The 25,362-nt window shown below is 40.4% G+C and overlaps 1 protein-coding gene across 3 annotated transcripts in view; it reads left to right on the forward strand.

The window, feature by feature from the left end:
• Positions 1–25,362, forward strand: part of DENND1B (DENN domain containing 1B) — a 210,270-nt gene that overhangs the window by 72,806 nt on the left and 112,102 nt on the right. For all 3 annotated transcript variants that reach the window (XM_044432291.1, XM_044432292.1, XM_044432293.1), the window contains exon 5: positions 8,665–8,778. In XM_044432291.1, coding sequence (XP_044288226.1) covers positions 8,665–8,778 — 114 coding nt within the window. The remainder of the gene's footprint in view (positions 1–8,664; positions 8,779–25,362) is intronic.

Genomic DNA, 25,362 nt, shown 5'->3' on the forward strand with positions numbered 1-25,362 from the left:
GAAATAGGTATTTTGGCTCATTCCATTCGTTTAAGGTCCTGAATGTTGCCCGATGTGCTGTAATCCAAAATAAAGTTGGGGTGCATTCATATGACTGATTTTTCCAGTATAAGGAAGCATTTTTGTTAATTAATGTTAGACATTTTTGCATATCCTGTGAATGATTCCAGATGTGTACAGGCAGTGGAAAGGTTTTTATTATGAAGCGCTTGTGTTTCAAAGGCTTCCAGGTAAGAGTATTTCTCTGACTTGAACACACTGAACTGATGAAGGTTTAAACCCAGATAATTCATCTGTGGTTGAAATTAACCAGGTTTTAAAGCAAAGCCTGGTCCCCTTGTAGCCCTTAATTATAATTAAAGGCTGTTCAAGGACGGAAGGACTGAGAAGGTTCAAGTGTGATAACAGAGGAACAGGGAGAGAGTACTCTATGTTGTGGTCTCTTTTTAAGTATCAGGAAGTTCTCTCTTTATGAACAATTCTCACAGAACATCTGAGACAAGATGAATGAGTATATTCAACTCTGCTAGAAGATTAGGCAATGTAAATTCAAGGAATGCAAGGGAAGATAAGTAGGTCTGAGTGAGACTAAGATAAAAATAGATGACAGTTTGTTTCCTTTAATATGTTAAAGGTTTGTTGTAGCACCATCTTTCCTGGGCTAGACCCACTTTGAGAATGGCTCTTCCTGCATTTAATTAAGTGGGATCTAGATCACTAAAGCTTATGGTGCAGTTTATTTGTTAGTGTTTTGAGGTATAACAAGTTCAGGTGTAATAGGAAACCATGGTTTTCTTCTATGTAAAGGAGCTGCAGAAGGATGCAGGATCACGTACTCTCATTTCCTTTCCTCATCTTGTTTATACCTGCAGGAGATGATTCTTACCTAGTTACTGTTCCTTATTAGGTCTGTATTTGGGGAACTGAATGTCTGTGTTTATTGAGAAAGTGAAAGAATCAGATTTTAATTCCTGATACTGCCCTGTCCTAAAAGGATGTTTCTAATAAAGCACAGTTCTACTAATTCAGCGGTCACAGGGAACTGTGATAGGTTTAAATGTCAAAGCGGATACTTTTGTTGATCTCCTCTGATACACAAAAGAGGATGTGGTACTATGCAAGCATTAGGTTTTCCACAGTTTATTCTTGTAATAGAAAATCCTGGTTTCTAGTTATGTTTGAACCTGGCTTCTTTGTTGTTTTTGCTGTTTCTGGGAGTTATATAGCTCAGAAGGGACTGGAACTGATTTGGAATATTGACCTATCTACAGACCTCCTTGACACGTGTGTTGTAAAATTTGGCCCTAAGCATGCTTGTTGAGTTCAGTGGGACTTACAAGTCCTGTGGTCAAAGGATGTAATTTTAGCATTTAATCAGGAGATATTTTTGTTAACTTGTTAAAATAAAGAAGGCAGTGTTTGTCTTTATGCCATCAAATTCAAAACTGGTTGTGTAGGCAAGCCAGAAGAAAAATAGAAACAGCGAAAGCACACGAGACTCTCTTGCTGCCATCCAGTGGTTAGGAATCAGTTAAAGACTAATATGATCATTTGAACTGATAAATCAAGAGAACTCAGAGCAATCCTGTTGCAGGAATTTGTATGAAGATAAACTCATGGTAACCATTTCAGATAAATGCAGCTGCATTTTAGAATAGGTATCAGCAAGTCCAGGGCAACAATTATTTCTGTTAGAAACAGATCGGGCATGTGGGCTCCCGTGGGCACTGAGCAGCAAGTGCCAAATGGCAAAGAGAGGAAGGAAGGCGAAGGCGAAGCAGCACCGGTGAGCTGTGAAGTCAGGAATAGAAAGCTACTCCAGGGGTAACAAACACGCCTCCTAGCAGCATAATGAAACCCTCACCCTCCAGCACCAGGTACCTCCTCTGCAACGCCAGTCCAATCTCCATCACCCTCCTTTCCTCCCCAGTTAATGTTAGGCTTAATGTTAGCTCAGTAAGTCTTAACCTTTAATAATCTTTTTACTATTTTTTCTATCTTTCTATATATCTGTCTAGCCCTTTTAAAGAACTGGTCTGTATATCTATGAACACATGTACAGATTCTCTCTCTCTCTTCATTATCTGTAGTATTGTTATTAAAATGCAGTATTATCTATAAGGAAGTCTTTCTTAAGTGTTTTATATGCTTTTTAATACATGACCCAACTTACATACAAATTCAGCTTAAGGATGTTCTTAGGAACAGAACTCATCTACAACCTGGGGACTACTAGCATATGAATACGAAAACGAACCTACATTATCCTAAAGTACAGCTAGTTATAGAAGTGCTATTTACGAAAAGTCTGAGGCAGTAACTGGCTACTGCAGAACTTGGCCACTTTATCTACAATCCGAAAATCCTTATCCCCCAGAAGGAACTGAGAGTTAAACTGGAGTTGACTGGCCCTTCATGATCATAGCCTATGTACAATCAGCTATTTTTATACAGATGAGTATTAGGAACCATCTAGCAATATTGGTGGTCTTAATGTTTTTCCACAAGTTTTCCCTAGGGATAAGACCAAAAGCTTATTTAAAATTGATAAAAAATATGAACGGTATCTCCAGCTGGCTAGGCATCTCTTCCCTCCACATGTTATAAAATACATTCCTGGTCAGCCATAGATCGAGCTGTTGCAAACTCTGTTTGTTCTTTCCCAAAGCCTGATTTAACTAGTTGATTAACTTTCCATACAGGCTATTAGTATGTAGTTGCTATTAATATTTTTTAGGCTGATAGGTCAGTAATTGGAAAAAACAAATCAGCACCCCCACCCCCGGTGTGTGTGTGTGTGTGGACAGCAATAATGACAATCACTTTCCAGTCCTGTGGAATGCATTCTGTATGATTATTCCATGTTTACAGTATGGCTAGATCCACACAGCCAGTTTGCATAAGCAATTCTTGTAGGTACACGTTTAGGTATGGAGAATTAGGATTTTAAAAGTGGCATTATGAAGGCGATCAAAGCTATAATGAAATCCTGAAATGTTAAAGAAACTGATACATGAAATGAAATGAAATAGGAAAGAAAAGCATGTAGTGAGGCTTTTTGCAGTAACTGTAGTGACATTAGGAATGTGATTTTACTCTTTCATCTACAATGCGTTGATATTTTATTGTACATACAACCTATTTAAGACATAGAGCATTCATTTAAAGTGAATGAGTTAGGCAGTGAGCTTTGGTGGCTTTGGGCAAGAATTTCAGTTTTTCTGAGAATTTGGGATCATATCTCCATGCTTTTCACAATCTCTCCAATAGCTAGGAGCCTGAGATTTTGAGGAGATTGCTCAGTAAATAAAAGTTCAAATTATTATCCTTTAATGTAAAAGATGTCTTTCTGTTTCCTGTTTCTAATCTACAGCCCATTTTATATATATGCTGAATTTATTAGTAATAATATATATGTACAGTAAATAATGACATTAACACAGTCCTAGGTTTAGTGATTGTATGAAAATACTCTGTATTAATTAAAATGTGTATCAGTGAATGTTGACATTCTAGTGATTATCACTGTTCACCAAATGTTTGACATTCATTATGAGAGAAAGAGAGATTTAAACAAACGTTTCATTGTCATTGTACTTTGTAGATTACAGGTAGTCCTGGAGTTAGGAAGTCTGTACTTTATGAACGAATCTCCATAAAACCCATTAATTTTTAAAAATTACTGCAGAAAATTGTCATTACCATAGAGGGGGAAAGGAAGCAAAAGGTGAGACAGGAAGGGCCTCGAAAGCATGCCTATCTGCTCTACCCATTTGGAGAGGGAAATCTCACTGACATTTCCTTGGAGGCACTGGTGAGTTTGGGCTGGGGAGACCCTAGGGGTATTTTCAGATTTTCCACTTTGATGAGGGACCCAAACCCCTAACCCCCGTGAATGTGGAGGACTGACTACACATGATCTGACTTACATACCAATTTGACTTAATGATGAATTTCCCTTTTCTCAGGAATGGAATGCGTTGTAACTCAGGGGCTGCTTGTCTTCAGTATACGGTCAAGTGATAAGCTGATTCAATTTCTGTTAAGGCAATGGATCATGAAAATTTAGTTTTCCTTCCAAATAATCTGGTATGGTATATCTATACCGGTGAAAGCAAAATTTATGGATACTCTTAGCTGTTTTCAAGCAGTGATCTAATGGCTGATACCATTTAGAAGCATTATGTTTTAGACTTCTCTGTTTCCATAACAGAACTAACTGGAAACACGAACATTTTAGATAGAATTCTGACTTTTGGGCTACTCTCTGGTACCCAAAGTCTCTGGTACCTTTTTACTCTAACCCAAGCTGAAGTCTGCAGCCAGTTCCATGGAGAGTTGTACCTGATATAATAGCTAAAAGTGTGTTTAATCCAAGGTGGAGACTTGTTCTCAGTGAACATTTGAAGAAGTGTACTTTTGAGGGCTGCTTTGGTATAGTGGGTAGTATAGAATGAGATCTGGGCTGTAGTCCCCTCGCCACCATGGATTTCATTGGGTAACTTTGGACCAATCTCAGCCTAATCTACTTCACAGGATTGTTGTTAAGATAAAATTGATAGGAGGAGAGCTATGAAAGGTGCCTTGAGTTCTTTGCAAGAGGGAAAAAGAGGGGTGTATAAATCTAATAATAATTGGATGAAATTAATAAGATTTTTAAAAATTGGCAGGGAATTCATTCTTTTTTCTCTTAATAATGTTGCATTTGCTGGCATTGATTTGTGAAGACTTGTTGACACCCAAAGGGCAAAAGGTACACTTGCACTTTATTCATGTTATATATAAATATTTAAGGCAGGGTTTTCCAGCTCGGTTCCATCCATGAGTTTTGTACCACATCGCTCAGAATTTCTGTCCATTAGACATGCTGACTGAAACTGATTGAAGGCAAAGTCTGATACATCTGGAAGGCACCATGTTGGGAAATCCTATGTAATGTATGCAAGAAACACTTGTTTCTTTCAGTAGGAGAATGAAAATGAAACCCACAAATAAAAGCTTAGTGGGATTACTACGTACTATGGTGCCACTGTACTTTTCTATCCAAGTATAAAGGCTTTAAAATAGAGCCATAATAATAGAACTTCCTTTTGTAGATCTTGTGAAAGATCCATCTAATAGAGCATTCTGCCTTCAATGGGAGCAGATATTTCTTGGGAAACTTACAAGTAGGACAAAACCTGATGTCTTGGCCTGCACTGTTGTTTCTAAACACAATCATCTATATGCAGCCTAAACATGAAGGTTTTTGGTAGCAGTTACTTCAAATAATCTTTGTATTATTTTTCTTTTAAAAAAGTATTATTTTTCTTTTAAAAAATATCTAAGTTACACATTAGTGAGTTGCATAGTTAAATTGTTTTCAATTACAAAGAAATACTTTTTTGTTTATTCCTACCTCCTTGCCAATCAATTTTCTTGCTTCATGTGTAGCACTGGTGTGTGTGTGTGTGTGTGTGTGTGTGTGTGTGTGTGTGTGTGTGTGAGAGAGAGAGAGAGAGAGAGAGAGAGAGAGAGAGAGAGAGAGAGAGAGGTGGGGGGGAATAATGTCTCTCTGTTTACTTTCTGTACCCCAATGGTAACTTTATAAACCTCTCTCTTGTGCATCCTTTAAACTATGTAAGCAGTGACTAAAATACTGCTTTCTCTGTATTGTAAAATCACATTGTGGGGCAAAATATAAAGCATCAGTATATGGGGCATAGTAACAACTCATAACTTTTGTTGAAGAACTTTCTGTCATTTGAATGACTTCACATTCCTAAACAATTATGTGGACTCCTATAAATCTACAGGAAAATGCATTCTTCTTCCAAGGGCAAACCACTTACATTTGATGCTGATAATGTGAATTTTCATACCTAAAGGGGAGGTCAGTCTTAATCTGCCCTCAAAGAAAGCTTTACATTATGCCTTGGTAATGAATATAGCAATATAAATATTCCCTATCTGTTTCATTGTCAGAAAAGCATTCCCTGTTTAAATATGCATTTAAAACTTTATCCATATAATATATTATATCGACCTTGACAGAGCCCTTTGCAGTCTCTAAGATCGATTGATGTTTATATATGTTCTGCGTTCAATGATTTATTATTTCTTCTGAGATCATATAAAAACACGCATTGCATATAAAGAAAGAAGCAAGAAAAGGAGTATGAGCTAGCTGGTGATTATCTTCTGGATCATTTGTCAAGATATGGAGACAATTTGTGAGGACAATTTTATGTTTGCAGTAATATAATATTATAAAATACACCACTTAACTGGTGGCATAACTAACAGCTCATGTTCTACAAAACTAAAATTTTTAAATGTATTTTTTCTTTTTCTGCTTGAAGAGAAGTACCTGTTTGTTTTTAATCTTTGATTTGTAGAATTGGATTTATTAGTCATTCTACAAGGACTGTAATCCCTACTCTAAGGCTTCACTGAAAGTATAAATAGAAGCATTTCTACATTCTTCATCATCTATCACTAAGCATCCCATGAAGCTGATTGGCGGCAGATTCAGCACAAATAAAAGAAGCTGTTTGTTCACACACTGCTTAGTTGAAACAATGAAATTAACTTTCACAAAAATAAATGGATGGCCACTAATATGAGTTCATGGAGGATACATCTATCCATGGCTTCCAATCCATATGGTGATTCATTACCTTCAGTATCCAAGGCAATGCGCCAATTTACACCAGTTTCTGGGAAACACAGGCAGGAGGTTCTTGCTGCACTCCTGTCCTGGCAGTTGGTCTTCCAGAATACTAGACTAGATGGACCTTTAGCTCGATTCAGCATGGCTCTTCCTATGTTTTTAAGCAATGGCATTATAGCAAAACTGTGAGTGGCATACATGGTGCTGAATAAAGCCATGTTGTCTAGCAGTCACATGAGTCCCCTTGCAGAGCAGTCCAGTCCATAGGTTTCATCCCTAATGGATGACAACATATAAACCCTTCCCCTTTGAACAGAGTGCAGTTCTGAGAGCTTCTTTGCACTGGCTGCTCATTTGGTCACAGAGGCATAAGAAGCTGGAAATGCTCACCTGGCCATTGCATTTTTGTTGAACCTGGAAGCCCAGTTCTTTCCTTCTTTCTTATTTCTGGTATGACTGATCTGCCCAAAAGGAACAGAGAAGATTGGAGTATCAGATATGAGAGAACATCCTTTTGCAACAAGAAGCTGTTGACGTTGAGGGAGAGGATGTAATGGCTGGAGTTTCTTCTTGCCAGGAGTGCAAGGAAATGTGAATAGAGACAGATGGTTGGAGGACATCAAAATATTACACAGGCAGAAGAGCGATCGAGTTACTTGTTACTTTTAAAGGCTTTTAAGATTCTTTTAGATATTTTTTACCAAATAGTTCCATATATTCTTTAAATCACACACCAAAAATTGAGAGCTAGGATCCATTGGTTTTAGGGTCCACTCTGCCAGTCTCACAAGATTGTTATGAGGATAAAATACAGGGGAGAGAACTGTATGGGTCTCACTGAAAGAAAGGGGGAATATAAATATAATAAATACCGGAGTGTAGCAGCTATGGTCTGGTCTAGAGTAAAACAGCTTCCTAGCTTCCTACTTGTAAAGATGAATAACATAAGGGCTATTAAGTGCCTTGGGTTTGAAAATATTAACAACAGTAAATAGTAAAAAATTCAGAATTGTGGCTTTTCTGTAAAGGGTTGCAATTCCACTTGGAGCATTTCTAATTGCCTATAATATAAATCTTAGATGAAAAGGTCAGGGGATTATTAGTGCAGGGACATAGCTGGCCAAGACTGCAGGGTTTCAGAGGCTGAATCCAAGTGTGGTGAGACCAGAATAGGGAAGGAACTGGGACTGCAGACTTTGCAAGGAGCCTACATGGGACGGGCGAAGCAGGGAGGTGAAGAGGGCAAGGACTTCAAAAGCATTTGGATACCTAACAGGGGATGCCAGACAGAAAGAGCATTTGTAGCCAAACCAAGGGAACCCATAGCCTGCCTAAGTGGCTAGACGTGGTAAGAATGTCATGAGCAGAGCTGGCTGGAGCCGGGCGCCAGACTAGATGGCCTGGGAAGCTCCTTCTGACTTGCTCTGTTTCTATGCTTCTATCACCTGGAAGAATAATAGAAATATTGCCTTGAAGGGCTACAGATGTCAGAAATAGATGAGACACATTTTGGTTGCCTTCTGGGTGCTTCTGAGAAACAATATGAATTAGAAAATGATTCATGCAATAATATCTGAATTATTCTTATTAAGTCTTTGCATGCCAAAGCTCCCATGTTTCATCTCTGATATCTTGGTGTATGAAAGGGAAAGATCCCATCTGAAATACAGGAGACCTGCTAGAAGGTCTAGTAGTCTGATTGGGCAGTTTCCTATGTTCCCATGATAGGAAATAAGATAATACATTATTGCCAGTTGGGCTGTGGAGACGTGAGGCACTTATTTTGCTTTTGCCTCCTAGTAGTTGGATTGTAGTTCTAGGATGATAAGGTTTTTCCTCCATCTTCCGTGATTTTATTAGGTGTATGACAGAGTTATTTTTCTGCTTTTTATGAAGTAGTTCCAGAATCCTTTACCTGTTTTCCAATTAGTGTAAGTGTACACACACGAGTTTAGAGCACAGTTCCCCCTTACTTTCTGGATCTCCCCATTATTTTTTCTGCTTGTTTCTAGGGTAACCCAGGTTGGGCAGCACTTTACCTTTGTGCTTACTGACATCGAAAGCAAACAAAGATTTGGATTTTGCCGGTTAACATCAGGAGGCAAAGTATGCCTATGCATTCTAAGGTAAGTAGCTATATTTAACCAATTAATAACTTCCTTACCCTGTCCAAGCTCTCTTTCTTTGATGATTATTGGTAATTATTGACTTAAAATTATAGACTCCCTGAGCAACTGGAAAACTTTGATAGATATTTGTTTGCTTCCATTATAGCAATCTTTGACAGTTATAAACTGTTTTTTTATAAGAGAGGATGCTTTAATGAGCTATTTTGCAAATGCTCCACAGTTTGCCTGGCTTGGCAGGTTATGCAAGAACTTATATAACCTTTTTTTGTTAAGGAGAAAATTTGACACAGGAGTTGCAAATGAAATTGTCCTATGATAATGAAGTGAAGTGCTAGTGCTAATTAGTGGGAATTCTTCTTCTTACTGACCCTAAGGAAAAGAAAGGAAAAGTTGCATCATAACAAAGTGTATCTTAATGTATGTGTGAAATTTGCATCCTAACCTTCGTCACAAGGACTTTTTGCTTTATACCCTTAATATGTTTCTGTCTTGAATCAATGTGAATTCAACGTGTACTTTTGTTGCATGGCTGGAATCAATACAGTGGATTCCCAGGATAATGTCTACACTGAATGTCTTCAGAAAGTGTGGCATTGGGCTGGTTCAGGCAATTCTTAGAGGACCCTGCATGCTGAACCGGCACTTGGCTGTGCCTCTTGGACCTCAGGTCCATGCAGCTTCAGCCTATCTTAATGCAGCCTGTGTGTGAACAACCTTATGCAGCAGCATATAGTGAGCAGATTAGACCCTTCAACCAACACTCTGATTGTTGCTGGAAGACCATCCTTTTGTCCTCCTTGCCCAGGTCATGCCTTTGTTATAACATTGCACAACTGTCCTGTTGCTTTTTCCTTTTTTTCACAATAGAGACATGGTTGCTATTTATTGTAGACTGTGTACACATATTTTCTTAATGGGCTGATCCAGAAATAATTCTGGATTCCAACATAACCCAATAAAATACTAGGACTCTATTCTAATATTTCACTAATGCACAAGAGTAGGCTTGCAAGATAAATTATACTGTGACCATCCATCTTTGGAACCATGTCCCTGCTGCAACCCATCTAGAACTTGAAATGGTCAAGACAGCCCTCCATGCAGAGGCCTTTAAAAATCTCCTTGGTTATCCAGTAGCCTGAGGGGATTATCCTGCTGCTTCTTGCCAGGTCTTTTAATTGTCTTTTAAAGTATTCTAAAGCTATTTTAAATTAACGTTAATTTCTTTTTACATTGTTGCTTTATGTTATTGATATTGTGCTTTATTGTTTTGCTTTATGCACTGTTGTAAACTGCCCAGAGAGCTTCGGCTACAGGGTGGTATGGAAATGAAACAAATGCATAAAACTGAACTCGTGCAGGTATAGTCCTGACATCTCCTCCCTGCAGTGAAGAAATTGGGAGTCTGCACTGAGAACATGCGCTTCCTTGCCCCACTTCTTTCTCTCTCAGGAGCAGATTTACCCCTCATCATAAGCCAGTTTTGGTTTTCACCAGGAGGAAGTCATAGCTTCAAGTTCTTCTTCAAAGAATTGTAGTTAATGTTAACAGTGGCTAACCTGGTACTGACATTTTTCTTAGCCAGGAGGATGGAATGTACTCCTAAGGGTTGAGACACAGGAGAAGGAATTGTGTAATACCTGAGCTGGGCTCCCTGTGGGGAGAAGTACCATCTTGGGCTTCAAGTTCAAAATGCTTTTTCTGGCAAGGCATTTTATGTTCATAATATGTATACTATTAGGTGATCCAGACTGAAAATGCCCTATTTAATAGATGTAACTTAATTGCCTCCTCTGCCCAGAATTACCTCCATTATATCTGCTACCTCCTTTGGTGCTCTTAAATGAGTTTTATTTATTTATTTATTTAAAACATTTCTATGCTGCCCCATTCGCCGAAGCCTTGGGGCGGCTCACAACATAAAATTAAAATATAATACATTCAAAATATAAAACAAATTAATAATATAAAATAACAGCTCTTAACAATTTTAACAGCTCTGTCCTTCAGCCTGTGTGCATATGACATTGTGAAGGGTTCCTCTAGTTCATTCAGGGGCTTCCACAAGGGAAATCACTATACTCTCACCTGACTGTGGAAAATAGACTGCATTTTCTACATTGGATTGGGAAAGCTATGTGTGTTCTAGATGAACATTAGCTGTGAGAAAGAGTTTAGAAGAATTTATTTGTGTTGGCTATTGATTATCCACAGCTGATTGTGGTTGGACAAACTGCAAACAGTCTTAATTATTTCTAGTAGAAACAAGACAACTTTAAACCATAGTTTATAAAGCTGGGTTGTTTTCATTCATCATAGCTAAGATTATCTACAGTTTAGGTTCAGACAGCATACTGCAATTAATTTCAAATGGTAGTGAAAATTGCAGACTACTTTTCTCATTCTCACGGCAGTGGCAGAGAGTGCAGGAGAATAGGAAGTGGTAATGTGAAATTATGGTTTAAACGGCTTTATAGATGATGTAGTCACATGGTCTCCACAACTCCCACATCACACAGTCCACATGGAACTGTAAAGTGAGAGACAGAACTGCAGCTTAAAATGATCAACTCTTCAAATGTACCCAATCATGTAATTTGTTTATTTTTTTATTTAAAACTTTTCTATACCATCCCTTCACAAACTTCTTGGGATGTTTTATAACAACATTGATAAAACAGAATAAAAAGAGAATAAGAGAAAGATGATGAGCAGTAAGAGCTCAGCTGATTTAAAAAGCATCTCAGCAAGTATTTGAATCTTTCAAAATATAGAACCAATACATGGAATAGATATCTTAAATTTAACAGCTTCCATGTAGCCTGAAGTGCCTGATCCTGCCTAATCTTGGAAGCTAAGCAGGGTCAGGCCTGGGCAGAAGTGGGATGGGTGACTTGAGTGTATGATTCTATGATTATTGCTGTCAACTGCCTAGAGAGCTTTGGCTATGGGCAGTATAAAAATGTAATAATAATAATAATAACATCTGAGAACCATGAAGAAAAGAAGGGTAAATTAGTGGTTCATGCAAAGACAACTCTCACGTTATTATATGGAAGTCTCTTCCTCCATCATTTTCACCTGCTATGGATTGCTGGTAAAGCTGGCCAGTTCACTGGATGGTTAATGTGGGAAGCCTTACCACCTCGCAATGCTCTCAGCCATTAGAATCGATGATAGGAAAAGATCTTGATCTACTGCCTTTGCTACCGATGAAAGAGCAAGTCTGTCACGGGAAAGCCTTGTTCTTTGTGTGTTGGTCATCTGCACTGGGCTGGTGTTAGCACGTCACTGAGAGATCATGTCTAGACTCTCCTTAGTGCATTGAATGTTGCCATTCAGCAAGAATTGTGTGCTAACTGAAGCAGTGGGGGAGTTTTATGAGCATGGAACTGTAGGAAGTGACTCATTTGCTAGTACGGTTCAACTGTACTAGAATTAAGCGAACACTTAATGGTAAACAGAAGTGCTATAAACAACAAAACACCACAGGCCAAGGTGATTAAAAATGTTATTACAACTGTGGATTTTCACAGTGAATGTTACCTTGTCATCAGTTTGCTCTAAAATAGATATTAAAGCATAAACAGCATGACCACAATAAACTGCTTAATTAAAAGCCAAATGAAAGAAACATTTTGCCACTTTAAAGGAGAGCCTGCTTGCCTGTAAAAGCAGCTGAAAACAAATGTTTGCGCAACCTGCCTCACATATGAGCAGCAGAAGGAAGGGAGACTGGCACTAGCCGTCTTCATGCCTTCCCAGGCATTGAGAAGGGACGCCAACAGCAGGCCAACCGGTGGCCTGAGATGGGAAGAAGAGGGGACACTAGATGAAACTGGAGAAGGGGGCAAAAATTGCAAAACTAAAGATGTTGTACTTTGGGCGGACCAAGAGAAAGCAAGACGATCTTTGGAGAAAATCTCGCTAGGGAAAGTTGAAGGCAGAAGAAGAAAATAGGAAATAGCGGATGGATGGATTCCATCAAGGAAACCACATCCTTGGTTTACAAAAGCTGAACAGGGCTATCATATAGGATATGTTGGAGGGCATTCATACACAGGCTCAGCATAACCTAGAGAGAACTTGATGGCACATAGCAACAGCAGCAACCACAGCAGCAGTGTATGGGGTAATGCCATGGAAAATAATAAAAGGCACAGTCCTAAGCACATGCATACGGGCAAACGTCATACAGTTCCTTGGAATGTTGACCACTGTAGGACTTCTTTTTGATCTAAACATATCTAGGGTTACTCTCAAAGTGGTCTGTCAAAAGGTAAATAGAATCTCGTTGTAGTGTCTCTAAATGCAAGGCGGTTTAACAAACAGTATGGCTGTTGATTTCATTTTCTGCTTGTCTGCTTCCTGCAAGCATCTTTCTGCTTATTGTTGGAAATTACTACTGAATTTGAAGAACCTTTAGGCTGGGTTGATTATTTTTATATTCTCATGGCAGAGTATTTTCCCACTTTAATTGAACACTCTAGTTTTGGTCTGTTACTTTGCAGAAATAACTTCTCAAATAAAAAGTGGCAAGCTATAATTTTTCAGCAAGCTTTAACAAGACCTCTGCCATTATTGTTTCCATTGTGACAATTTCAAATTTACAATGCAATACAAAATGCTTACCAGGCCAGCTATTCCACCTCACCCGCATTCCCAAACTGTGTGTCTAGGTTGGGAACACATTCATCTTTTATTCTTGAGGATAGGGGGCCACATAGCATGATTGAAGAAATAAATTTCACAGCTACAGGTCTGCCTTCTCATTTGAAAACAAAATTCTCATTTTGTCTTTAACTCTGTGATAGATAGTTTCAAAGTAAAGAAGACTGAACCAAGGAGAAGGTATTGTAAGCAAATTGACTATTTGCAGTGTGCAATTGGCAGCCAGGTGAGAGCTAAAGATAGCTTTAGCGTGCATCTTCCTTCATATTTTAATCTATAATTCCACTTTTCTACTGTAGAAGGCACTGAAACGGCTTTCAAGGAACAACACACTGAACCATAACAACAATAAAATCAAATAGAATACAATGGCTACGAACAATGTGACCATATCCTTAGCTTCCAGTAAAATGCACAGAAGTCACATCAGTCAGAACGAAAGAATATGTTACTGTCCATGGCTGTTCATTTCAGTGCCCAAGAGCAACATCAGATTCAGGAGTGTACCTACATATTCTCTTTAAGGGGAATTTCTCTCTCATAAACACACCCAAATGCAAAGGGTACTGATTTCTAATGAGATATATGTATATTCATAGGATTCTATCAGTGAGTTTGGTCCAGAGGAGCAATGGAAGAAAATTCTGGCAGTGTTGCACTGGGTTGCAAGAGCTAGTAGCCAAGTGATGATATGCAAAAGGTAGTACAACAGCTTGTGCTTGTATGCATTTAAGAAATTGTGGAAGGATTTGTACAACATTTTGCACAAACAGAAGTACACATTTAGAAGTTAGTTCTCTTTTCCCAGGTGAGGTTCTACACATGAATTGACTCTGTAAAGTCACACCAAATACTTCTTTTAATATGGTTGTTCACATATAGTTGTTGTACAGGTTGCCTTCTTAAACACTCCTAGATGGAGAAGTAGATTAGAAAACTATATAAAAAGATACTGAATCTGTTTCAAAATTATAAATATTTAATTAGTGTACTAAAATCTATATCCATATGGAAACTGAACTGAGAGTCTGCAGTCCAGCAAGTTGTAGGAAAAATATCACCTCTTGGTGGAAGCTGCTAGATTTGCTCTCTTCTGTGAGGATCTTATTAAATGGGCATTTTTTGAGATGGATATCCCAGATACTACAGGTATTCTAGTTTGTTTGTTTTCTTTAATAGATCAATATCACTTATATACTTCCCAATAGCCAAAGCTATCCGGCATGTACAACAATAAATAAAACACAAATAATGGTGAAAGCATCATAAAATTATAGCAACTAAGCTAAGCAACAGCTAAGACAATTTGATATAGCTAAGTCTAATAAGAGCTAATAATATCTCTGAGTGCTATTTAGAGCTGTTAATGCCTGACACAGGATGGTCTTAGTCTGACACTAGAAGGATAGTACAGTTAGAGACAGATGAGCCTAAGTTGGGAGATTCTTTATTTTCTGTACTTCCTAAAAGCCAAATCGCACTGCTTCCATAATTTGGAGGCAACACAGAGAAGGTCTTCCTTGTTGCTGCCTCCCAAACTACTTTGTAGATAGCAGTTGGAAGATCATGGTGTCTGGATAGATTAAGGTTGGGAGAAGTTTTGTGTAGAAATGCATAGGTTAAAATGAGCACCTGGAATTGGTATAGGGAGCCAGTGCGGACAGGTCAGAATTGGTGCTGCATGCTTGGATATTCTGGTTCCAGTTATCAGTCTGACTGCTGCATTTTGCATAAGCTGTAACTTCTGATCAGTCTTCAAGAGCAGCTCCACATACAGTTCACTGTAGTATTCTAGCTTAGCTATCACCAGAGTGTAGTTTACTAAAACGAGGCAATCCCTGTCCAGATAGGGGTATAGCTGGGCCTCTGGCTGAAGCTAGTAGAAGGCCATCTGAGTTACTTTTGTCACTGAGCCTCAAGTAATGGGGTTGACTCAAGGATCACCTTACAAATCTTCTCTTTCAAGGGGAATGCATCTCCATCACCAGGGCAGGTTGAGCACCCCAATCTGGTCAGAGGAACTGCCCACCAAGAGCACCTCAGCCTTGTCTGGATTGAACCTTAATTTGTTAGTCATTTGGTCTATTGCTGCAGTCAGGTACTGATGTTCAACCACACCTGCAAAGGATGAAAAGGAGAAATACAGCTGACTGTCATCATTCCAGAACTCCTCATGGGCTCCCTCATTGTTTTCATGTTGATGTTAAATAACATGGGGGTCAGGATTGACTCCTGAGGAAACCCATAGGAGAATCCATGGAACTGGGCAATATTCTCTAAGCGTCACCTCTGGAGCGCCAGGTAAGAGTGAAATCAGTGCAAAGTAGTTGTCCTGGAAGGATACCTTGGTGGATGGTACTGAAAGCTGCTGAGATGCTCAGAAGTATCAACAGGGCCACTCTTTCCTTTCTGTCCCAGCATAGATTATCATAGAGGGCAACCAAAGTTATTTCTGTGCCAAAACCTGGCCTGAACCCTCACCGAAATAGATCCAGATGATAGTAGGAGGTTGCTACTGTGTTTCTTAACCTTGCTGCTTCCATCTTTGCAGCTACAGTGGTACCTTGGCTCATGAATACCTCAGTTCATGACCAAATTGGGTCGCAAACAAAAATTTCATTAAAAATTTGGCTCAGGTCGTGAACTCCACATTGGGTAGTGACCAGGATTGCGGCCATCTCCCACCACCCCGCCCCCTGAGTGGGGAGATGGCCCCGATTGTGCTGGGGTTGGGGGGGAGATGGCCGAGATCGCACCCATCTTTCCTGCACAAGCTGCCCGTGATTGTGCCCGTCTTTCCGGCATGAGCACAACCATGATCTCAGCCATCTCCTCAGCAGCACAACTGCGCCTGTCTTCCCCCACCCCCAAGAGTGCGCCTGCATTCATGCCCATCTCTCCCTCCCCCAGCGTGCCCGTGTTTGCGCCCGTCTCTCCCCCCCCAGCGCACCATGTTCGCATCCATCTCTTCTCCCCCGAACAAGCCCGTGATCACGCCCATCTTTCCCCTACCGGCGTGCTGGGATGATGGGCGTGTGCAGGGATAACGGGCGCGATCACAGTCATGCTGGGGGGGGGGGGGGGAGATGGCCGTGCTCGGGCTTAGGGTTGGGGGGGGGGGAGATGGCCGCGATCTTTGTTGTTCTTCGTCACTTTGCTTCACATTTTTCTGATTAAAAAAAAGTTGCAGAATGGATTAACCTTATTTACACTGAACCTTATGGGGAAATTTGACTTGGCTCTCGACCAATTTGGGTTCCAGGTCCAGAGTTCTGGAATGGATTAAGTTTGTGAGCCAAGGTACCACTGTATTTGTACTTTTAGACTGGTAGGCTTGGGAGAATTCCAAGGTTTGTAGAAATGAAAAGCAAAAGAGAGGGCTGAGCATGTGCAGTTGCCATTGAATGCTGGCTGGCTCTTGAGGGAGGGAGGAAAGCCAAATTCATCTTGTTTTTTGCTATGGCTGTTGCTATGTGACCTCAAGATCTCTTTGATCTATGACGACCCTAAGAATGGATACTCTCCAAAATGCCCTGTCCTTCACAGCTCTGTGCAGCTCTTCTAAATTCAGTTCCTTCCTTTGTGGAACTGATCCCTTTCAAATTTGGTCTACCTCCTCTTTTTGTGCCTTGACTCTCAATGGCATTATTGTCTTCTTGAGTGAGTCTTGCCTTCCTATGATGTGCCCATACAACAGCTTCAGTTGTGCCATTCTTACTTAAGGAAAAAGCTCTGGCTTGGTTTGGACTCCTTCTAAGACTCATCTGCTCACCTTTCTCTTGGTCCAGGGTATTCACCAAACTCCTCTAGCATCATCTAATGCATCTTTTTCTCCTGTCTATTTTCTTCACCTCTCCTGCAGCATTTTATTCCCTCTTATTGAAATGTATAGCAGTACATGGATCTGTGTTCCATATATGCTCCCAGTTTCTGCCCAAGTTCCCTTCCCGCACATATACACAAACATACATATGCACAAATCTTGCTGCACTTCAGCAAATGTGGAGCTGATACTTTTAACTTTATTTTATAAAGGGTAGGATTTCCAAGCATTCATTATTATTTTCCTTAACTGGAGCTATACATTTCATGAGAGGTTGTTTACTGTTCCACCTTTGATACACAGTTCCCTCTGCTTCCAAAACTTATCAAATGTTTTTCTCCACTACTATATGGACTCTTTATAAACAAATCTTTGGGTAACCATGAGAGGAAAATATGATGAGGAGAGCGGAAATCTCTTGGATGTCCTTCAGTACTTTACCTTCATCCCCTGGGACATTGCTGTTCTAATAGTCACTGAGAAAGATTTCTTGGGAAAGGGTAGGGAAGATCCAGCTGGACTCTGATTAGAGTATTATAGCAACATAAGAAGAACACTGCTGGATGAGCCGAAAGGCCTGTTGGAAGCCCACCAGCAGGGATATCGCACCCTGATGCTGCTCTCCAGCAGCTGGTATGCATCAGCCTGATGCCTCTGATTCTTGAGATGGCATAAAACCACCATGCCCTTATGTATGTATGTGTGTTTGATATTTTATTTTATTATGTTTTGTTTTTTGCTTTGTTTTGTTTTATTATATTTCATTTTATATTTTATGTTTTATTTTATTTTTTATGTTTTGTTTTGTTTGTTGTTATATTACTTTATTATATTTCATTTTATATTTTGTTTTGTTTTATTTTTTATGTTTTGTTTTGTTTGTTGTTATATTACTTTATTATATTTCATTTTATATTTTATGTTTTATTTTATTTTTTATTTTTTGTTTGTTGTTATATTACTTTATTATATTTCATTTTATATTTTATGTTTTATTTTATTTTTTATGTTTTGTTTGTTGTTATATTACACTGATGCCCCACCTTTCTCTTATGAGGTAGGTTAGGCTGAGAGGCAGTGGCAGGCCCAAAGTCATGCGGTGAGCTTCGCGGCTGAATGGAATCAGGAAGCCAGATCTCCCGAGTGGCAGTCCAGTCCTCTCACTGCCAGGCCACTTGGCTCCCAGGTAGCCATTGAAAGCATGATCGTCTGATGTATTAATGCCACTTAAGTTGGATCGACAACTTCGGATTTTGTTGTAAAATATAGCTTTTCTAGTTGTCACATGTATTGGTAGTAAGAGGGATGGCGGGCTTGGGCAATCGTTTCTGTGGACTGCTGGCTGCATTCCGGATAGAATCATAGAATAGTAGAGTTGGAAGGGGCCATGAAGGCCATCGAGTCCAACCCCTGCTATTGCAGGACACCATGTCACACCCTCCCACTCAGATGGTGATTCAGAATTGGAATGTGAGGCACATTTCAGTGAGATTGGGGAGCATGGTTAGCGCTCTATTCTGAGATGCAGGGGAAGGAGGCGAGGTCAGGTGCTTCGACGGGCCAGTCAGTTCCTGGGAACGGCCAAGATGTGCAGCCATGGGAGGGTGACTGGGGAGGAGCAATTCTCAGATGCACACCAGCCCCCCACCACCCTCATACTCAACCCCTTGGTGAGGTGTCAGCAGTGACGGGAGGCCCAACTGAATGAGCAGTGCGTGGAGAGGAGACATGCTCGCTCTCAGAGAGCCCCTCCCGGTGGATTGGAGCCCAGGCCTGTAAAAACTAGATTGGGTTCCACAAACCACTCTGTGCATGCTCAGAGATCTGTCCTGGGTGATTTGTTTTTAGAAGCAATAAAGGAAGTTGCAAAGAAAACTGTCTGTGGCTGGAGGCTGTTTGAAGGAGGACCCTCAGCTCACGGCCATTTGCACAGTTATTGAAGGGAGACTAACTGCATGAATAGTGCATAATTTGTATGGTTAGATCTGCACACAGGACCCTCCTGTTGTGGGGACTCGCTGGTCCTTCCCCACACCGCTGTCTGGTAAGTCTGTACATCCTGTCAGTCACCTACATTTTTACCATATTATGTCAAAGGGCTGAGCAACCCATAAAAAAAGAGGTCTCATTCACTACTTGGAGAAGACCCAGATAAAATTTCCTGTGTATCAAAAAAATTGCTTGAAGGAGGACAAGTGCAATTCTCCCCTGCAATTAGAGATGGCAGACCAAGTGTCACAGCAATTATAATAGGTAAACTTCACCAAGCACTGGGGTATCAGACAAACAAGGCAGGAATATATTGAAGTAGAAAAACACTGGAGATGATTGCGTTGTCACTTTCCTGTGCTACCGATACTCCTCAGGAAAGTTTTTTATTAGTATAAAGTTAAAATTTTGCTCTGGAAGCTTTTGAAATGCATACTGAATTACAAGTATCGAACCTCTTTATTTCTGCCTTTCAGGAGCTACACACTTTTGGGAAGGAAGAGCCTTTTGTTTGGGACGGGGAAATAAAATCACAAATGGTGTCAGCATGTTAAATTTGCCACTTTCATTCCACTTCCTCACTACCTGTGAAGACATGCCTAACCTGATAATGTTACAAAACTGATTTTGTCTTAGGGACCATTACTGAAGGAAAGGGAAGGGCTGTTGTAGTTCTGAAACAGCCAAGTGTCAGCTGTGACATGTAACTCTGGATTTAGAGGACATGAGGGTCCTTGCAATATGTATATATTCCAGGGTGAAGAAAGATCAGTAGATCATTCTAGTACAGCCAGAAAACAGTGCAAATGAATACGAAAGCTTAACATAGCAGAATACTGACCTAGAGATTGCTAGAATGCCCTGTAGCCCATATCTGCTTTCCAGATAGTTTGGGCTACAGTTCCAGCATCCCTGATCATTGGCCATTCAGGTAGGGCTGATGAGAGTTGTGTCCCAAAACATCTGGTGCACACTGGGTCAGAGAAGGCAGTTGTGCATTTTTTGCATGTTGCTTTAGAGCATGGCACTTCTGAAGCGCCTTTCTCTTCCATGAATCTTGCAGTCGGTGCTCTTGCCAGGACTTCCACAGAACCTTCAATTTCATCTGACTTCCAGAATTTGAATGGAAAAGACTCCTCAAGTCTTGTTTTAAAACTAGACTTTTTGTCCATAAGTGTCTGACGCTATGCCTCTTTATTTATTTTTCATGCTAACGATGCAGACTTGGAATTCCAATGCAAATGATTTTGTTTAGCATTGATGTTTCATTCTTAAAGAATATTATGTCTGGGAAAATATTACTCTGTATTCTCTTACATAAGAAGTCCAGGTATAAATATGCCTAAATGATTTTAATAGAATATATGAGAATTTCACTGGAGTTCATTTTGTTAAGCTAATCTCTGTGTCTCTATCTAATGGTATACACCCTGAAAAATGCAGACAGCATCATTAAAATTTTTCGGCCTTGGATTTGATTAATGAAACTTTATGACTGTAAAATTGTCACCTAGATTTCTAAATGAAATGTTCTAATACGGTAGACAGTTTTATTTGGGAAGCCTTTGTAGTCCTTCATCTCAGACTGTGCCTGAGCTCCCCCCTTCCTTTAGGCAAATCCCTCAGAAGCAGAATGTTTCAATTTTACACATTTTGTGTCAATTTTCCAGACAGAAAGTAGCCCCTAGACATTAGACATTTAGCTACGGAAAGGCGGTTTCCTTAGTTTTATTTGATTACTAGAAGTTAGATTCCTGCTGATAGTTCAGGACTGTTAGTGGTTACCTGACTGTTTGACAGAAAACATTTCCTTTCCTTTATTTAACCTTTGACTTGTGAATATAAAAGCTTTATCAGAACTGTAGTGGAAGCTCAAGTGAGGTGGAAGTCTACTTAGTGCAACAAAGCTTACGAATGACTTTGAATGAAAGCCTGAGCGCTTGCCTTGTGGCTCCTTGGATTAAAAGAATATGCTAAATACGTTTTTAATTAGCAATGAAATATCTGGTGCCATTGTTTATATGACAGGTAAGGACCACGTTTCAGATAGGATCTGATGCATTTTAAAGCATAACACTTCGACATCCGTGATTGATTTTGCAGCTGTTATTTTACAGATTTTGTGCTTTACATGGTAGGCAAGAAATTTGTTGAAGCACTCTGTGAACCTCTAAAATTAGGACATACAGATTCAAGCCAGTTTGTGATTCAGCTTTTATGTGATTGTTGCTAGCATGAGGGCTTCTCTGACTTTGTACAGTCCCTAGCTTAAAAGTGCTCAAACTCTAATTGGCTTTCCCCCCATTGTTATTGTGTAACTTAATCATATAACAGCTTCAGTTGTGACAAATGTCAAATTTAGTAAAAAAGTTCTTCAGTTTGGATTTAGAGGAAAAGCATGGCCTTTCAGGTTAGAAGAATAATAAGTTCAGGACCAAAGGAGTTAGGAAATTGCAAGGGTTTGATGCTGACTAGCTTTGGATTCATATATGCAGTTAACTTGCTAAGGTTTCACATGCTTTTGCAGAAATGCTGTATTTTTCTACAGAAGTCTGTGGTGCATTAGAAAAAGAATGGTGATCCGGCATTGTTCTAGTGCATGCAGAAGGCACTTCTGTACATGCAAAGGGAAAGGGGAATCCCTGATTACCACCAATTTATTGTAACTGTGCAACCTAGAAACAGAAGGTACTTGGCTCACCAATACTACAAGTGAGAAGGATATTAGAATTGTGGTAGGTCACAGGTTGAATATGAATCAACGATGTGTTAAGGCTGCACAAAACATGGAATGCTAAATTGGGCTTTATCAATAGAAGTATAGATTCCAAATCATGTGCGGTACTGGTTCCCCTCTATTCAGCTCTGCTGAGGATGCATATTGAGTATTGTGTCCAGTTCTGGGTACCACACTTCAAGGAAGAAGCCAACAACATGAAAATGTTCAGAGGATGGCAATAAAGATGATCAGGGGAATGGAAGCAAAGCCCTATGAGGGGAGATTGAAAGAGCAGGCATGTCTAGCCTTGAGAAGAGAAGTCTGAGAGGAGATATGATGGCACTTTTCAAATACAGTGGTACCTTGGCTCACGAACTTAATCCATTCCGGGACCCTAGTTGTGACCCAGATTGGTCGTGGGCCAAATTAAATTTCCCCATAAGGGTCAATGTAAATAAGGTTAATCCGTTCTGTAACTTTTCTTTAATCAGAAAAATGTGAAGCAAATTGACAAAGAACAACAAAGATCGTGGCCATCTCCCCCGCACCCCGAGCATGAGCGCAGCCATCTCTCCTCCCCCCCCCAGCATGACTGCTATCATGCCCGTCATCCCTGCACGTGCCCAGCATCCCGGCACGGTGGGGGTAGTGGTGGAGAGACGGGTGCGATTGTAGGCACGCTGTTGGGGGAGAAATGGGTGCCAACGCGAATGTGCTCGGTGGGGGGAGACGGCTGAGATCGCAGTTCCGCTCATGCAGGAAAGATGGGCACAATCATGGACGCACTCATCCAGGAAAGATGGGCGTGATCTCAGCCATCTTCCCCCTGCCTCCAGCATGATCGTGGCCATCTTCCCACTCGGGGGCGGGTGGGGAGATGGCCACGATTGCAGCCACCACCCAATAAGGAGTTTGCGACCTGAGTCAAATTTTTAAAGAAATTTTTGTTCGCAACCCAATTTGGTCGTGAACTGAGGCGTTCATGAGCCAAAGTACCCCTGTGCTTGAAATTTTGTCACCCAGAGGAAGGCCAGGATCTCTCCTCGATCATGCTGGAGTGCAAGACACGGAATAATGGGCAAAAGTTACAGGAAGCCTGATTCCAGCTAGATATCAGGAAGAACTTCCTGACTTCCTACTGAACTTCCAGTACTACAATGGAACCCATGTCCTAGGGAGGTTGCAGGCTTCACCACACTAGAAGTATTCAATAGTTGTAAGCCGTCCAGAGATGCAGAGCGAGTGGATGGGCTAGAAATATCCCCAAATACATACATACATACATACATACATACATACATAAATAGGTAGTTAGACAGCTATCCTGGACAGTCAGGAATGATTAAATGTGGAGTCCTGCATTGGGCAGAAAGTTGGACTTGATGGCTTTAGAAGCCTCTTCCAACTCTATGATTCTGTGATTTTATAGGTTCAGCTCCCAAGCCTGTGCCCAATTCCATACAATTCTGCAGGCCTGCCCATTCTTTCAAGGGAAAGAGGAGGGCTTCAGCGGGAAGGAAGAGACAGGCAAACCCCAATCTGTAAGCAGAATTCTGTTCATGTGCTTTGGATACAAACTAATTATGTTATTGAGCAAGGAAGGGACATAAGCGAGACAGAATTGTATTTGAGGGGACAAACATGGTTTTGCATACTGGTGGTATATATTTAGAACAAGGAATGAAGGGTGCATTCAGTTGTCCTTCCTAATTCTGCATTATGATAAATAATGGATGCTTTATGCGATTGGAGCACCAGCAGGTTGTCACATTGTCATAAAGAGTGACATCATACATTGTTCTTGCACATGAATGTGCTGGTGTGAATGTCTGGATCAGAGTGTTGAAGGATTCACTGTAATGGTGCTTACGGACATATTCCTTTGTGAACACTACCTTATGATCCAATATAAGCTTTATATTTTAAGGAGCCAGCTCTAAATTATCTACATCTAGCATTTTAGTGGATTTAACAGTTCTAGGTTAAGGGTAACTGTTGTTGAAGCCTTCCAGCTGTGAAAGGAAAATAATTCTGGTATTTGGGATCAGCCAGACTCTTTTGTTATTCATACTTTGTGGTGCATATGTGTTTCTGCTTGATTTTCTCTAAAGCTTGTCCTTTTACATCCAAGTTTTGTGGACTTCTGGTTCCATTGAAGCAATATGTTTTTAATGAACAGTAACTTCTGAATATTCTCTTGAGGTTTTAAAAAAGAACCAAAAAGTTGAGCATAGAAATGTGCTGCAACAAGCATCTTGCAAAGGAGGAAACATCATGCATTGCTTTTTATGGAATTTGTTGCGGACAAGTAGGCAGAACAGTTGCAAAATTCTGTTTTTTGAGCTTCTGTATAAGCTTTTTAGTGGGGGAATGGAGTGGAGTGGATTCTTTTCCCTGGAAGTCCCACCCAAATGTAAAACAGTGCAAGCCAGTTATAATCTGATCTTCTTTGTGTTTATCATATGTTACTGTGCAACATGTCACTCTAAATCATTCTGCAGCACTTAGCTGTAGAGCAGTGAGGCCGTGGAGCCCACAAACATGGAGTGAGCAGAAGCAATGGTGACTGCTGTTTAAGTAGTCGAACTGCAGCGGTAGATAAACCAAGCGCTCTTTTGTCTGTCAGAGAGGAGACAGGATTGCTTCTCCTTCCACCTCTATGGGAACACTGACACTATCTTGAAGTGGGATGTAAGAATACGTGAGGTTGATAATCCCAGAAGAATCTCCATTTTCAGAAAGCAAGGTCCTGTTCCCGAATCTTGACTGACTGGGCAAAGGGGAGGGTGGGAGGCATTATTAAATGCACAGTCCAGTAACAGGGAGAGTGTGATCACATGGCTGCTCATCAAGAACTGTCATATATAATCTATCACCTGTCTGGCTGGCGATCATCTATCATCATAGATGTGCCTCCAATTGTACTCTGGGAAAAAAACTCCCATCCCGCTCCCCAAGTCTCATGAGGGCTTGAGAATCTGCTTTAGAATATTTTTCTCTGTCGACCTTAATGGGCAAGATTAGCTAAATCTCTGTCTCTTTTGAGATGTGAGATATCGATGGGTTTGCACAACATGCTAAGCTGGTTGCAGGTTGTGGCTTGTGTCGTGAAGCAGCCCACCGACAGGTAATGGGCTCACTGTTGCTCGTTCTCCCCTCTCTTCCCTCTTGTTCCTCTATCCAAGATCGTCATCTGCTTCACGGTAAAACCATGGTGTCTTTTCTCCCCCCTGCACTCCGGCTGTTACTCCTTTCCCTTCTTTGGTGCCACGGCTTTGGGAGAGTGGGTTGGAACTTGCACGGGAAAAATTGGTCCCAGAAAATTGTGTAATTGTGTTGGTAACTTTTCCTGTCATTCCCAGCATCATCATACTCTTTA

This window comes from Varanus komodoensis, unplaced genomic scaffold (genome assembly GCF_004798865.1).
Source record: "Varanus komodoensis strain SLA01 unplaced genomic scaffold, ASM479886v1 scaffold24, whole genome shotgun sequence".
Taxonomy (NCBI): domain Eukaryota; kingdom Metazoa; phylum Chordata; class Lepidosauria; order Squamata; family Varanidae; genus Varanus; species Varanus komodoensis.